Source organism: Anticarsia gemmatalis, chromosome 10 (assembly GCF_050436995.1).
Source record: "Anticarsia gemmatalis isolate Benzon Research Colony breed Stoneville strain chromosome 10, ilAntGemm2 primary, whole genome shotgun sequence".
Classification (NCBI taxonomy): Eukaryota; Metazoa; Arthropoda; class Insecta; order Lepidoptera; family Erebidae; genus Anticarsia; species Anticarsia gemmatalis.
The window spans coordinates 2,527,868-2,540,605 of NC_134754.1; the positions used below are offsets into that span (position 1 = coordinate 2,527,868).

The following is a 12,738-nucleotide window of genomic DNA, read 5'->3' on the forward strand; positions in this document are numbered from 1 at the left end:
GTTCACCGACAAATGCTATTGAAATTTCGAGTCTTGTGGGTTGTTTTGGGGAAATTTCACGGTATGCAGCTATATTGAACATGGTTTGGGGAAATTTCAGTCTGTGGCTGTATAAACAGTTTCGTAATTTAAAGTAAATAAATGGCAGGAAAGAAATTTGTGTGAAGCAATTACTTAACATTTCCTTAAATAATTCTCAATTACCATCTGCTACGTTGTGTATTAAGTAATAATTCAATTCAATTTCTTATTTCTTTTTTAGTACAGTCTTTTAGGTTGGAACTTAGTTAAAGAAACAGTAGTCATATACATAGGCTCGAGCATCTCAAGGATATACCTGCTGTGAGAATCGAACTGAGACACAGCACGAGTGCTGTGCTGTGTAGTATAGTTTATGAATCGCCCATCAGTCTGTTTAGTCAGGCAATAAAGCTAAAAAAATCTTTTAAATACCCATAACAACCGTGTGTGGAAAGTAAGAGCAATTAACAGAGATCGATCACATAACAAAATGGAAATTCTTCTGACGCAACAAAACCAATTTTTGAACGAATTGCAATTACTATTTGCAAAATAAAAGAAATAGATGTTCGTAGGTATATTTTGGAAACATTACGATATGTTGCGTGCCCAGTAACGGTTAAATCTTACTTTCCAATTGCGGTTCGACCTTAATATATCACATTTTCACGCCAAAAACTTATTTAATTCTGTATCACTGTTCGACTATGATTGGATTTTGATTTTAACTTAGTGTGGTGGAGTAAACCACGCATTTTAGAAGTAGGAAGTTGTAAATTGCCGAATTAGCTTTGTTTAATGTTGTATCAACTAAATTGAATTCAATCTAAATGGTTTTTACGATCCACTGATGATCTCAATGTCATGGTAACGAAACTACGAGTTTCAACCCTAAAGATAATTTTGTTAAACATTGATAGTAAAGTTCAACAAGGTCTTTATCTTGATGCTGCGAGTTTGTCCAAAATCCAAATACAAGAGCCAAAGCTCCCTTATAAAGTTTCAAATACTTAATCTTAAATATTCCCTGAAATCCGCATAAAATATCTATGTACTTCTGCTTATTTGGAATTCGACAGTCTATTGAGTCATCAAAAACAAATAACACAACCGCTATCTATTATTATCGCAACATTAACATCAAACTGTTAAATGGCAATCTACGGAATGCCATAAACATACAAAACAATAAATATAATATTGTCAATACATTTCAATTCTAGTATGTCAAGGTTCTCATGCCGTTAGTTTGAAGCCTAAGGTCGGACAAGTAACCACTATAATCAAACGAATAGAAATCAGACTGAGTGTTAATCAACGTTGTTATGTATAATGACAGTCGGCGATCAATCATTGCGATAATAAGCCTGTGTTTTGATCAGTATTCCCACCATTGAAGAGATAATCAATTCTTTAAATTCATTTGTAGTTTAAACTGCATTAGCTTTTAGTTTTGATGACAGGAGCTATTTCTTATGACAATGTTAATACGCTTGAAAATTTAATTTCCAAAAGAGCACATGTCTTATGTTGTTGTAATGTCTGATGTGCCCTTTTTCAATTTACGAATTTCAGTTGTCAACTCGTTTTCGAAGAAAGCTTTTTCCGAATTGAGAGGTATCTGTTTTTGCATTTTTAGCGAAAAACCAGACTCTCTTTACTTTTAAAGCCCGAAGAATGTGTGTTCTTTAGTCGATACTAACCTTTCGTGTCCTTTTTTAAGTTTGTCAGTTATATCCTAACTTTTTGTCAAGGTATTATTATAAGTTTGTCAGTTTAATAGGTATCTTTTAAAATATGTTATTCTTCTGCTTGGTCCTAAACTTCAAAAGAAGCGATAAAATACCAACCTCGTTCGTGGAAGCTGTTTTATGTGTTTTAAGAAACAGATTTAAAATTCAGGTCCTAAAGTTTTGTAGGTCAAAATGTCAAAAACATAGTTCACAAAAAGGAGGAAAAAAAAAACGGGATTTAATGTTGAAGAGCTTTTGAATGGAACAAAGACAAAACAAAGATCGAGATGAGATTTCTGTCTTAAAAATATTACATTTTTGTTTTGGCCATTGATAACTCAAACTATTAAAATTGACTAAGCATTTGTGATCAAATCAAAACTTGAAAATCACAAATGCTTACATTTCTTAGATAAATGATTTATGTCTGGTTACGCGCAGCATGGAACTTTAAAATGTTATCATAATACTCTATAACATTAAAGACTTAAGTTCGTACAGTTTATTGCACTTTGGTGACTAATTTTAAAAATATATTGGATGAATCGGATAGATTTCTTTGTCGTACAAAATAGCAGGCTTAACACGAGTTGAATAACAATTGGCGGGAACAATAATCGTTTGCCTGTTTGGCGCCATTTATGGACTGTCAGTTTGACATGGGTCAAATTGACAAGACATAATATATTTTGTTTATGGATTGTATTAACTTTGTTTTGTTTTATAAATAGTTTGTGAAAACATATTATTGATTGTACTACCTACATATCGGTTTAAACGGTTTTTAGAATAAAAACAACGTGTCAATAATTATACAACGCCAAATATACCCTATTATAATACATTGTATGTGATAAGTTTGTATACTATTGTAAACAAATAGACTTTTCATTTAATTTAATTTTCTTTTTATGCTGTGTTATGGCATGTTGTAGCGTAAAGTTGCAAGTGTACTAAGTTTCCAAATGGGAGCTTTTACGAGCTATGTAGACATGCCCAATGAACAAACGTTTAACTGCTTCAATATAAGATAATTCACGTAGAAGATTAGATCGTTTAATACTCCATTAAGTACTAGAGACGTCAGCTATTACTTTCAAAGAGAATGGTAGCGCACCTAGTGCCCTAACATCACTCAAAGGTCTGTTCTAATTTATACTTGTCTGCAATTAAATAGTTCAGTTTACTGAGATCTTTATTATTCAGTCACGTTTTCTTGTCTTTGTAGTATCCTCATGAAACTGGCTCAGTTCTCATAACTCGATTAAACCTTGGAATGTGATTAGACATTCCTTTACACCCGTTCACTTTACATCTTTGTTATTTAAATTACTTAATCGTTTGATTTTTATGCGAATTATTTAATCTTTAGCTCCACTAGTTATTATTTTTTACGTATCTAACTGTTTAGTGAAGTTAGACGTGAGAATATTTCTTTTAAGGCGCTAAATGAAAGCTAATTTAACAACTACTAATCAACGCTAAGTGCATTTATTACATCACAAGTCCATCTGTTCAGAGGACGTTACTGTGTTGTTGAACGTAATTATTTTTATAATAGCACCGGAACTTTAAACACAACATTAAAGAGATAGTATCGCCGACAGACTGCAGATTCTCACTTGGCCATGATTAGCAACATCCCGACACCGCTGTCATTAATCATTAGCCGAGCTTTCCATCTATACTTATCTTACTCATTTGTAACCCTAATGACCCTTATTACCTGCAAAATAAGACTTAAAGTACAATGTTTTGAAGGAAATACAGACGTACTCGCAAAGTAATGATAGTGGTGCGCATGTGCCTTATTACGAACTGTTTAAGTTTCAAATAGTTTGCTGGATGCTAACGGATGCAAAATCGTGTAAGCTGCTCAACGGCGGATGGATGCAGGCACGACTTGCTTTCCTGTTATGTTCAGCTTTTTTACTTGTTTGATACCAGTTTTAAATAGCAATGTTACATAAAACATTCATTGTACAGTTTTATTTTTATCTAGGCACAGCAAAAACGTTTAGCCGTGCACTTTGACGCGGGTGGAAACAATATTCAAGTGTTTTTGTTCGGTTTTAAAGTTTAAATATCGCTGAAGTCTATTGTGCGATATTATATTCGTTAATTTTAAGAACAACCTTGCTTTTTCTAACGAATCTTAAATAATAAATTCTCTTTTGTTACAGACGCAAAGAATGGATTGCGGAGCCAATGAGCTGGGCAGGAAACTGCGAATTGATCAGGTAACGGTTTAGTAACTTAATAATCGCTTACAGCTCAATAACCATAACAGGACTATAAATGCTTTGAAATATATAGTAATAATTAACGAATAGTGACAATTCAATTAAGACAACGATTTCACAGTTATATAATAATCGATTTAAAAACTGACAGCACTAAGTGGCTGCCCTTTGATTAGTAGCGCGGGGAAAAAAGACAATCATCCATAGATAATCACTCTCTCGATGGACATAAGTGTCATGTGTGTCAGCTGTCAAATTGACGTTAGTGACGTAACCGGTTCGGCACACCTGTCGGTAAAAAGTAGACTATTCTATCAGCTGTTAGTGGGTTAGTATTTATTAGTTGCAATTATAAACTTGTTGTGGTCTTATTGCGAGCCAATTACTCTGCATTTTATAAGCTTAACTAACCGTTCCGTCGCTGATGGCAGTTCAGCTTTTTATAGATCTTAATTAGTAGTTATTAGTCAGTTTGGTATTGCAACATATGATAAATGGTAGTCATTAAGATTTAGACACAAGGGTAGACAGTCTTTTGTTTCGAGTGATTTTTATCTAAGTTAGATACATATCATATTTAAGTATATCTATACATAGTGCTAAGAATAAACCATTATTTTCCTTTTTGCGGTTTAATTACCTTGTTAATGGTTAACAACTATTATAGCCAATCCACAAAAAAGTGTTTTTAAGTTTGGAGTAACAAAAAAAACTTTTGTATTTAAACCTGGTTCGTGTATTTCTATACACGTGTAAAGTCCAGTATTTCTCGTTGTAATCAAAGATCAATAGAGCTAGTTATACCGGGATCAGTTCCATTCAATATCGAATCGTGAGCGGTTTATGTAACGGTGCACTGCGCGTGAGATGGCTCGATATATCGACCGCCGATTAATCGATTGTACACCACTCATTATTGAAAACGTACGAGTTGGAGATATCGATTTAGTCGATGTTTAACTTCAATTTATTGTATCTTTTGAAAATACCGGTAACTACGGTATCTTTTTGGTTTTCGTTGTAATGGTAAAGTTTTTTCAATAATAAAGTATTCTAGGTAGATAGACTAGTAGGTAATAGATATAACTCCAGTAGACGTTAAGAGTTTGAATATCTAAAAGTAACAAATATTTATCCTTGTTCTTTGGAAGCATTCATTGTTTACAAAAATCAAAAAATACATCAATGATTTACCTAGAAATAGACGTTGATTTCCTGTTAGTTACAGTCACAAAACAATAAGAGCAAGGCAACGAGGCGAGATGTAAATAAATAAAATATAAAGAAGCCACTTACCATAAACGACTACCGAAACTATTGCGTAAACACATAATTGTATAAAAATGTTAAGTTTAAACACTCATTCAATTCAAATAAGCCATGAAATTATAATTACGAAGTTCAATGAACGCAAAAAGGCTATTCTGCCGCAAAAAGGTCATTATTTCATAGTTGTGACAGACCGTAGAAATATATTAACAAAATGAAAATATGAACTATGTTTAACCGTCATTTATTATACAAGTCGTGCTGGATACTCATTAAATTCGTGTGTGAATTATACCAACACACTAAAATGTAACTTAATCAAAACTTTTTACTCAGAGCCAGCGAAATTGAATCAGCATGTTTCGATAGGTTCTCGATTCGACCTCCTTTACATATAGTCGATTGTTCGCACAACGTCGAATCGACATCAATTACTTTACATAACATCATTAGACGGTGTTTATTTTTTCACTATTTTGTACGTGATGCTACTCTTAAACTGTCATTAGACTGCCTTGCGAATACTTACTACCTACTTTTTAGTCACGAGACTACACGAACTAGATATTCATGAGGCATGTGTTTTATTGCATTTTCTCATAGGAAAGAACTGTGGAATTTCTTTGAGAGTCAAGTTGCATACATTACCTGATAACTTTGCGATTTATTAACTAGAGTCAGATTATAACTGCAAAACATATGTGAGAATGAAACTTGTATGTTTTCTGAAACCCGAGTTATGGTTTAGCTTTACTATCTGATAGGGTTGTGGGAATTAGCTGCCGTTTCTAGGCAATTGATAAAGGGATATCTTACACTAACTTGTCCATAAGTAACCGCATATAGCAATTAATGTTTCCTTAGCATTTCATCTGTACATTCGTTTGCTGCTTGGAACTTTTAAGTTCCATTTATGCTTCGTATTGAACATAAAAGCTTATCATAATCACTTTTCGCATTGAAAAGCCTATTTACCACTTTTTTTATAATTAAATCTAAATTAAGTATTCCTTGTCTTATCGTACTTTGACAAATAGGCAAGCTTTCACGACCACCAGCTAGTAATATTATATCTGAGGACCACACCGCAGCTTCATTACAATATCTGAATAGCAAACAGCTGAACAAATCGCATTTATAATATTAGTTAGAATTCATTTATATTCATATGTCATCAACGGAACCTGTTCGAGATGACAACAAAGCGTTGTACGCGTTTCAAAGCGCTAGTTTAGGATATTTATTACCGCATTGTGAATATAAACCGTAAGACACAGTGACAGCGATGCTATGCAACGTGACCTAGACAACGTATGGCGAAGTTTAAGGTTAAGCAGATGTCTCTTCGAAGAACTACACGGCGAATAAGAGTTTATAGTTTTCTACATTTTCCCAATTTACCCAGCGCATTAATACTTTTCTACTTAAATTTTCTATTCCATTCAATCAATTGCATGTCTTTCCAAGTTAAAAAAAATCTTTGAGTCCTTGAATTTGATGTGACGACCGGTACATTTTATGACTCTTTTATTTTTCCTATCTAGTCTGCACCAGGCCAATATGGTAGTCTCTAACCTCTCTTTAATTTAGTTGGAGACGCGCCTAGCAGTATGATATTAAATATTTTTTTGTTACCTCACCCAGATTTATTATTCTATTGCATATCGAACAATCAAGTATCTTAATGTAGTACAGCGAAGCCGGGAGGTTCGTGGGAACAGACGTATAGTCGAGTCATCGTGTAAGCGCTGTTAGACGTACAGATTTCTCTTGTCTACCTTCTCTTTCATGTACAGCCCTTGAACTACTAACTTAGTCACACTTGTGCTGCGTTTGAGGAAAATTGTGCAGAAATTATTTTGCGTACAATTTACTGCTAGAATTATGCCTGAGATACGTGATCCGGATTTCGTTACTTGCCCTGACCGTATCATACGTGACATCTTATTCAAATTGTTCCCTTGATTCTTGCTACTTGTTTATTTCTTACTGCACACGATTATGAAAAAGGTTTGGTTTAAATTTGGTAAATTCTTACCACAAAACTCGAACCATTATCTGGATCCATCCCAATGTGCCATAACAATCTCTACTAGCTCTGAAAACGTAACAAATTTGGTTTGGGAAACATTTTGATTCGTTACGTTACTGCGAGACTGATAGTGGAAGTTTCGAACGGTGGTTCGACGTCACAGTGATCCATCACGGACCGGACCGTACCGGCCGGACCGGTCCCCTGAACGGTACACCAGCCATAAGGCGAAGTATTACATCCGCACTATATACTAAGAACAAACTGAAATTCTACTATTGACGTTATTTTCGGTAAAGTAGCTGCAGTTTTTCATAAAAATAACTGACTAAAGAAATTTGATTTAGGTCAATGGTTGGTTTTTTTGGATTACAGTTTTCATTTTCATAAAAACCGTTAATTTTACAGTATGGAACTGCACTTTTATTTATTTCATGTTACCAGAAATAATAAAAAAACTTACTCGGTTTTTTTTTAAACTCAATTTTTTCTTTCATATCTTTGAACTATAATTTACAAAAGTCTGGTTTAATTCTTGCCTCATTTATACATTCCGGACTAATTCAAAATTTTATCGCAAAAGACTAAACTCTTGAACGATATCCCTACATTTTATAGAACCAATATACCTCAAAGCGATCTAACCATTAACGATATCGGATGTGTACGCGCAGAGTTTTTATTCCACAAACGTTTCCGTTCAACGCTTACCCTTAATGACCGTACCTGTTGCCATCAGGTTATACAGGTCTACGATGTGGACTATTGGGTTATGTCCTTTTGATGTTCTGATTGAGCTGTCGTTAAGCCGATGAAGGAAGAATCGACCTGCATCCGCTGTTTAAAAAGAAATTGACAGCTGTTTTTTACAAGTATTTTTTTTTATTTAGTGTTTGTGCAGCCAGTCGATAACTAAAATTGATGGAACTGTAAAAAAGCTATGCTTTCCAGCAAAATAAAGTAACTAGGTGTTCATGACTGCTTTGTACTACTAGTATTAATAATGTTTAGCAAACACAAGATGGTAGAGACTTCAATGTTAGAAGCTGAATAAATACTAATTTCATTATAATTGACTGAAAATCAAAAACTTGACCTAATAACAATTCATAACTTTATCATACTAAGTACAAAAAACCGGGTTAAAATAAATCCAAACCTATATTTTAAAGTTATACCAGCTTTAAATACTTAAATCAAAATCGATTTTGTTCGTATAATAATTTTAAACTTGACAACGCTGCAACAAATTGCTTTAATCTCCACATAAAAAATCAAACCTCAAATTAACTAACCTAACATTAGTTTCATTCATAACATTTCTAAGCTTGTCTTTACCACTTCCCTTGAACACATGTTTAACAACTTTGACCCTTATCACCTTTGCATTAAAGCCTTTATGATATGCTACAACTTATTTGGTATTAAAATTTGATACAGGTATTCAAAATGGTGCGTTCCCTTTTTCGACATCATTCCTTAGAACCAGTTTCTTTGCTTCATTCAGTAAACTTTTTTAGATTCTTTTTTTGAATTCTTCGATCATGTAACAGATTTTTAAGACCCTTTTAAATTTAGCGTTTAAGCAGAACTATTTTTTTGTACCCTCCTTTTTCTAATCTTGACAGTTGTTGAAAACAATAAATCAGTTTTTTGTGAGAATGAGGATGAATTATGATTAACTTTACATAATTACTTGAAGGTTTTCATAAGTATAATTAACGTTAAATTATACCTCGCAAGTTGAGGTATGTAATTAAATAATCTAGGCATAGTTGTGTAATAATTATGTCCATATATAACATAAGAGTTATCATTCTCTTCAATCATGGGTTGACGAGTGTAAAGTGTGTCAGCGGAAGTTGGTGCATTCTCACGTGCATCAAACTTTTTGCGTTATTTATTAGTAAGGTTTCATGGGTTATATCCAGTACTAAGATTTTTAGGGGATTCTACAAAATATTTTTCGGTGATATTAACGATTATGCATCATTTTCAGGTCAAGTCAAATATGGGAAAGAATGTCGTGTCTTCCTGTCCATATAACTTTGCTTGCACTTTAGCTATGTCAGTTTAAAATCTAGCGAAAGTAAGTTTTGTAATTCGTAGGTGCAGCATATTTGCGTAATTCAAATGTCAAAATTGATAAATTTCAAAGGCTACGTGCATCTAAAGAGATTATATTCATCATAATTCGTGTCATTTACACAATTCTTATTTCCGTTGTATGAAATACTAAATAAACGAGAAGCATACGATTTAACTCATTAATTTATTAGCATAGGGTTTTGGTTTTTGAGTGGAAACGGTCTAGAGACTTTATAGAATAGAACCTATGTGAGAGACTGAGTGTATGTACCTTAGGCAAAGTAATAAACTTAAACGTGTTTCTGGATATGTATGACATTTGATTTTTAAATAGAAAATTTATAAAATGACTGTATCCCTTCTAAACTTGAAGCCGCTTTTACGCTCTTCAAATGTTTCCTTCACTAAGTTAAAATCGGAAAATAAATAAACAAAAAGTTGAAAGAAGTTGTAACCGAAGACATATAGTGGTCAGCACAGGTGTCCCACCCACACGGGTGGTGGATAAAGTGGCCCAGCGTCCCACTTTAGTCCACTTTCCCAAAGCGCTCACTCTGGGGTCACAAGTTTACGAACCTACTTTATTGTGATTTGTATGAGAACTGTATTATCATTTTTATTTTCTATTATAATAATTTATTCGTTTCCGAAGGCGTGGTCGTTTTGTGACTCATTCAATGTATTGATTTTGTAGACAACCTAATAATATATTTTTGTAGCTTTTAGATCTGACCTTCGTTCTGTAAACAATAAAAGTCCGAATTTATTTATGGCATAGTCTAGGTTCCTTGCTATGTAACCGTAACAATCCGAATTTGTTAGATAGGAGATAAAGAGGTATCTAGTGTAACACTCATTTACGAGTACGTAAAATATTTTTTTATCTATAGATTCCAATAGCCAAATACATATACCCATATTTATTTTCATTATAAACTGGAGGTAATTAAGAATTTAAAACAAAACCATTGACACGAAGAAGAAGAAGAAGCCAAATTTTAATCAAACTTTGAAGTTTAACATAATCGTACGGAAGACAAGAAAAATCACCTAGGTATACCTTTTTCATACAGAACTTTATAATCTGGCATTATCAAAAAACCTTCAATCACATTCCTATCAGATATAGGTAAAACAATACGGTCAAGTGATTGTATAACCGAATGTAATCTGAAGGTGCGTGCATCGGTGTCCGGCGGTGAAAGTCGGCCGGTGCACCGAGTGCGCTCTTATGTTAATGTCAAAGGTTTCGGAGACGACCCAGCTTTTTATGGAACTTGTTATCATGATGGTAGACTGACTGTCAAAAGAGCTTATATCTTTTAATTGTGATAACGTGATTGCTTGATGTAGAGTCATCTCCATGTCAAGCGTCAAGCATTATCAATCCAATGGTAGTTTAGATACCTTTTTAATCAAGTTCTTTAGGTACTTGAGGAATTTGTGATGCCTTTTATTTGCCTAGTTTTATGCAAATAAAAGGCATGTTTCTATCCGCGTTTAGTTTGGGTTAGTACTAAACTCAGGGCTTAATCCATCTATTATTCCAGAAGGGCACCCTTGCCTAGCAGCCATTTTTTTTGTAATCCGCCTAATGTGATGTTTTGAAAATAGTAATCAGTATACCTCCCAATGAGAACTCACAGAACATTTCGTCATTCACCAGAATCGTGAATCCAATACCCATAAAATCTAACAGACAAATTATTCTAATAACTCATCGCATTGAAAGCTGGAACTCATACAAAATTCCATTAGAATATGTTGTGTTGCGACACTCGTTCAATATCGTAGTACTTGTATACAAATGGTTCCTGTAATGAGCGTTATTACGACGCAACGGGAAGGTCGGCACACAGTTAAGGTCGTACTTTCCCATCTTTGTCTTGTGTATGTATTGATACACAGTTCTTGCATGTGAAGTAGCGGAGCGTCATAGATTTTTATATAACTATATTTACATGACGATCCCTTGTGGGTGTCGGCAAAGATTTTCCACAGTATTTTCTTTTAGCATAATTAAAGGTTAAGTCTACTGTATTTTAGCAAAATCAACACTCGAAATATGAGTTACTTGTTATAAGAATGTGAACCACTCAACATATGCTAGTCCCAAACTTTTCTTCTTCATTTTATCACGATATATTTTTGTCACAATTGCAAAAACCTGTCATAAATTTTGCCCGAAACGGGAATGAAATCTATATCTGCGTGAAGCTAGAACATAAGTTACTTTACCCTGTTCTCAGCTAGTAGACTTCATTACATTCGAACATTGTACCATTCTCGATACTAAAGGTCATTTCACTAGCTCCCATACAGACACGCATGTTGAAATTACACAAACACGTCTAGTTTTCTCTCAAAACCAATCATGTGATAGCCCAGACCTGTTCGAAGTGTTCGACTAGTGCGGCGCCTTTAATGATAACTTTCGATTTATTACCAACTCGATACCGAGATATTGTTGCAAGCGAGTTACGGTAAACGTAAATTATGACAAAGTAGTGTTTTCTATGTCTTATTTAGTAAACCTTGTTTTTTTAGTATATTGCAATGCGAAATTATGGTACCTACACAGGAAATGATAATAAAGCTAGTAATTTTATGGCATTCATTTTAATTGACTTGTTATTTTAACTTTTATTTTTGACAGGGGACAGAATGGGCATTATAGAGTTTGGGAAACTTTTGTGCCAAAAAAGGGACAGGTAACTAAATTGCAACAAAAGTAGGTACATAGTTTTTACAAGATTATTTCCCAAATGAGTACCTAAAGAAAAACGAACTTTACAAATAGTTTAATTAAATTTTATCAAATTTACTACGGGTTTAAATAACTTGTTTGTTTATAAGTTGTATTCAACGACTTACTGTCAACTTGAAGAAAACGGTGAAACGATAATTTATGTGAAGATTAAGTTACGATGATCGTGTAAATGTTCACCAAGTCAGTATTGATTACGTACATATGAAGATAAATTAGACGTGTAACCTCGGTGTGAGACGATTGCAAATTATGGAATTATATTATTGGGATTTATTCCAAAGAGGTATGCATTGTCAATTTGATGTAATTTGCGAGGCAAACCAAAATAAATAAAATATTGTGGCAGAAGAAAAAAAAAACAGAAAAAAGAGATTTAAGTTTAGGTTATTTCTTATCATCTATTTTCAAGTATAGCATCAAGTTCAGTTCAGCACTTTTACCGTGAAAGCGTTATAGACAGAAGGAAGTTTCGATTTAAACTAAATTATATTTCTGCTTAACTTATTCTGAAGTAGAAAATTGCAGCCTAATACAATATTCCAAAACTTCAGCTTACCACTATCACTTGTATTATTATTTCCA

At 33.6% G+C, this 12,738-nt stretch overlaps 1 protein-coding gene across 3 annotated transcripts in view; it reads left to right on the top strand.

Annotated features, from left to right (window-relative positions):
* Window positions 1-12,738, top strand: part of LOC142976122 (uncharacterized) — a 145,660-nt gene that overhangs the window by 109,494 nt on the left and 23,428 nt on the right. For all 3 annotated transcript variants that reach the window (XM_076119357.1, XM_076119356.1, XM_076119359.1), the window contains one exon: window positions 3,938-3,994. In XM_076119357.1, coding sequence (XP_075975472.1) covers window positions 3,938-3,994 — 57 coding nt within the window. The remainder of the gene's footprint in view (window positions 1-3,937; window positions 3,995-12,738) is intronic.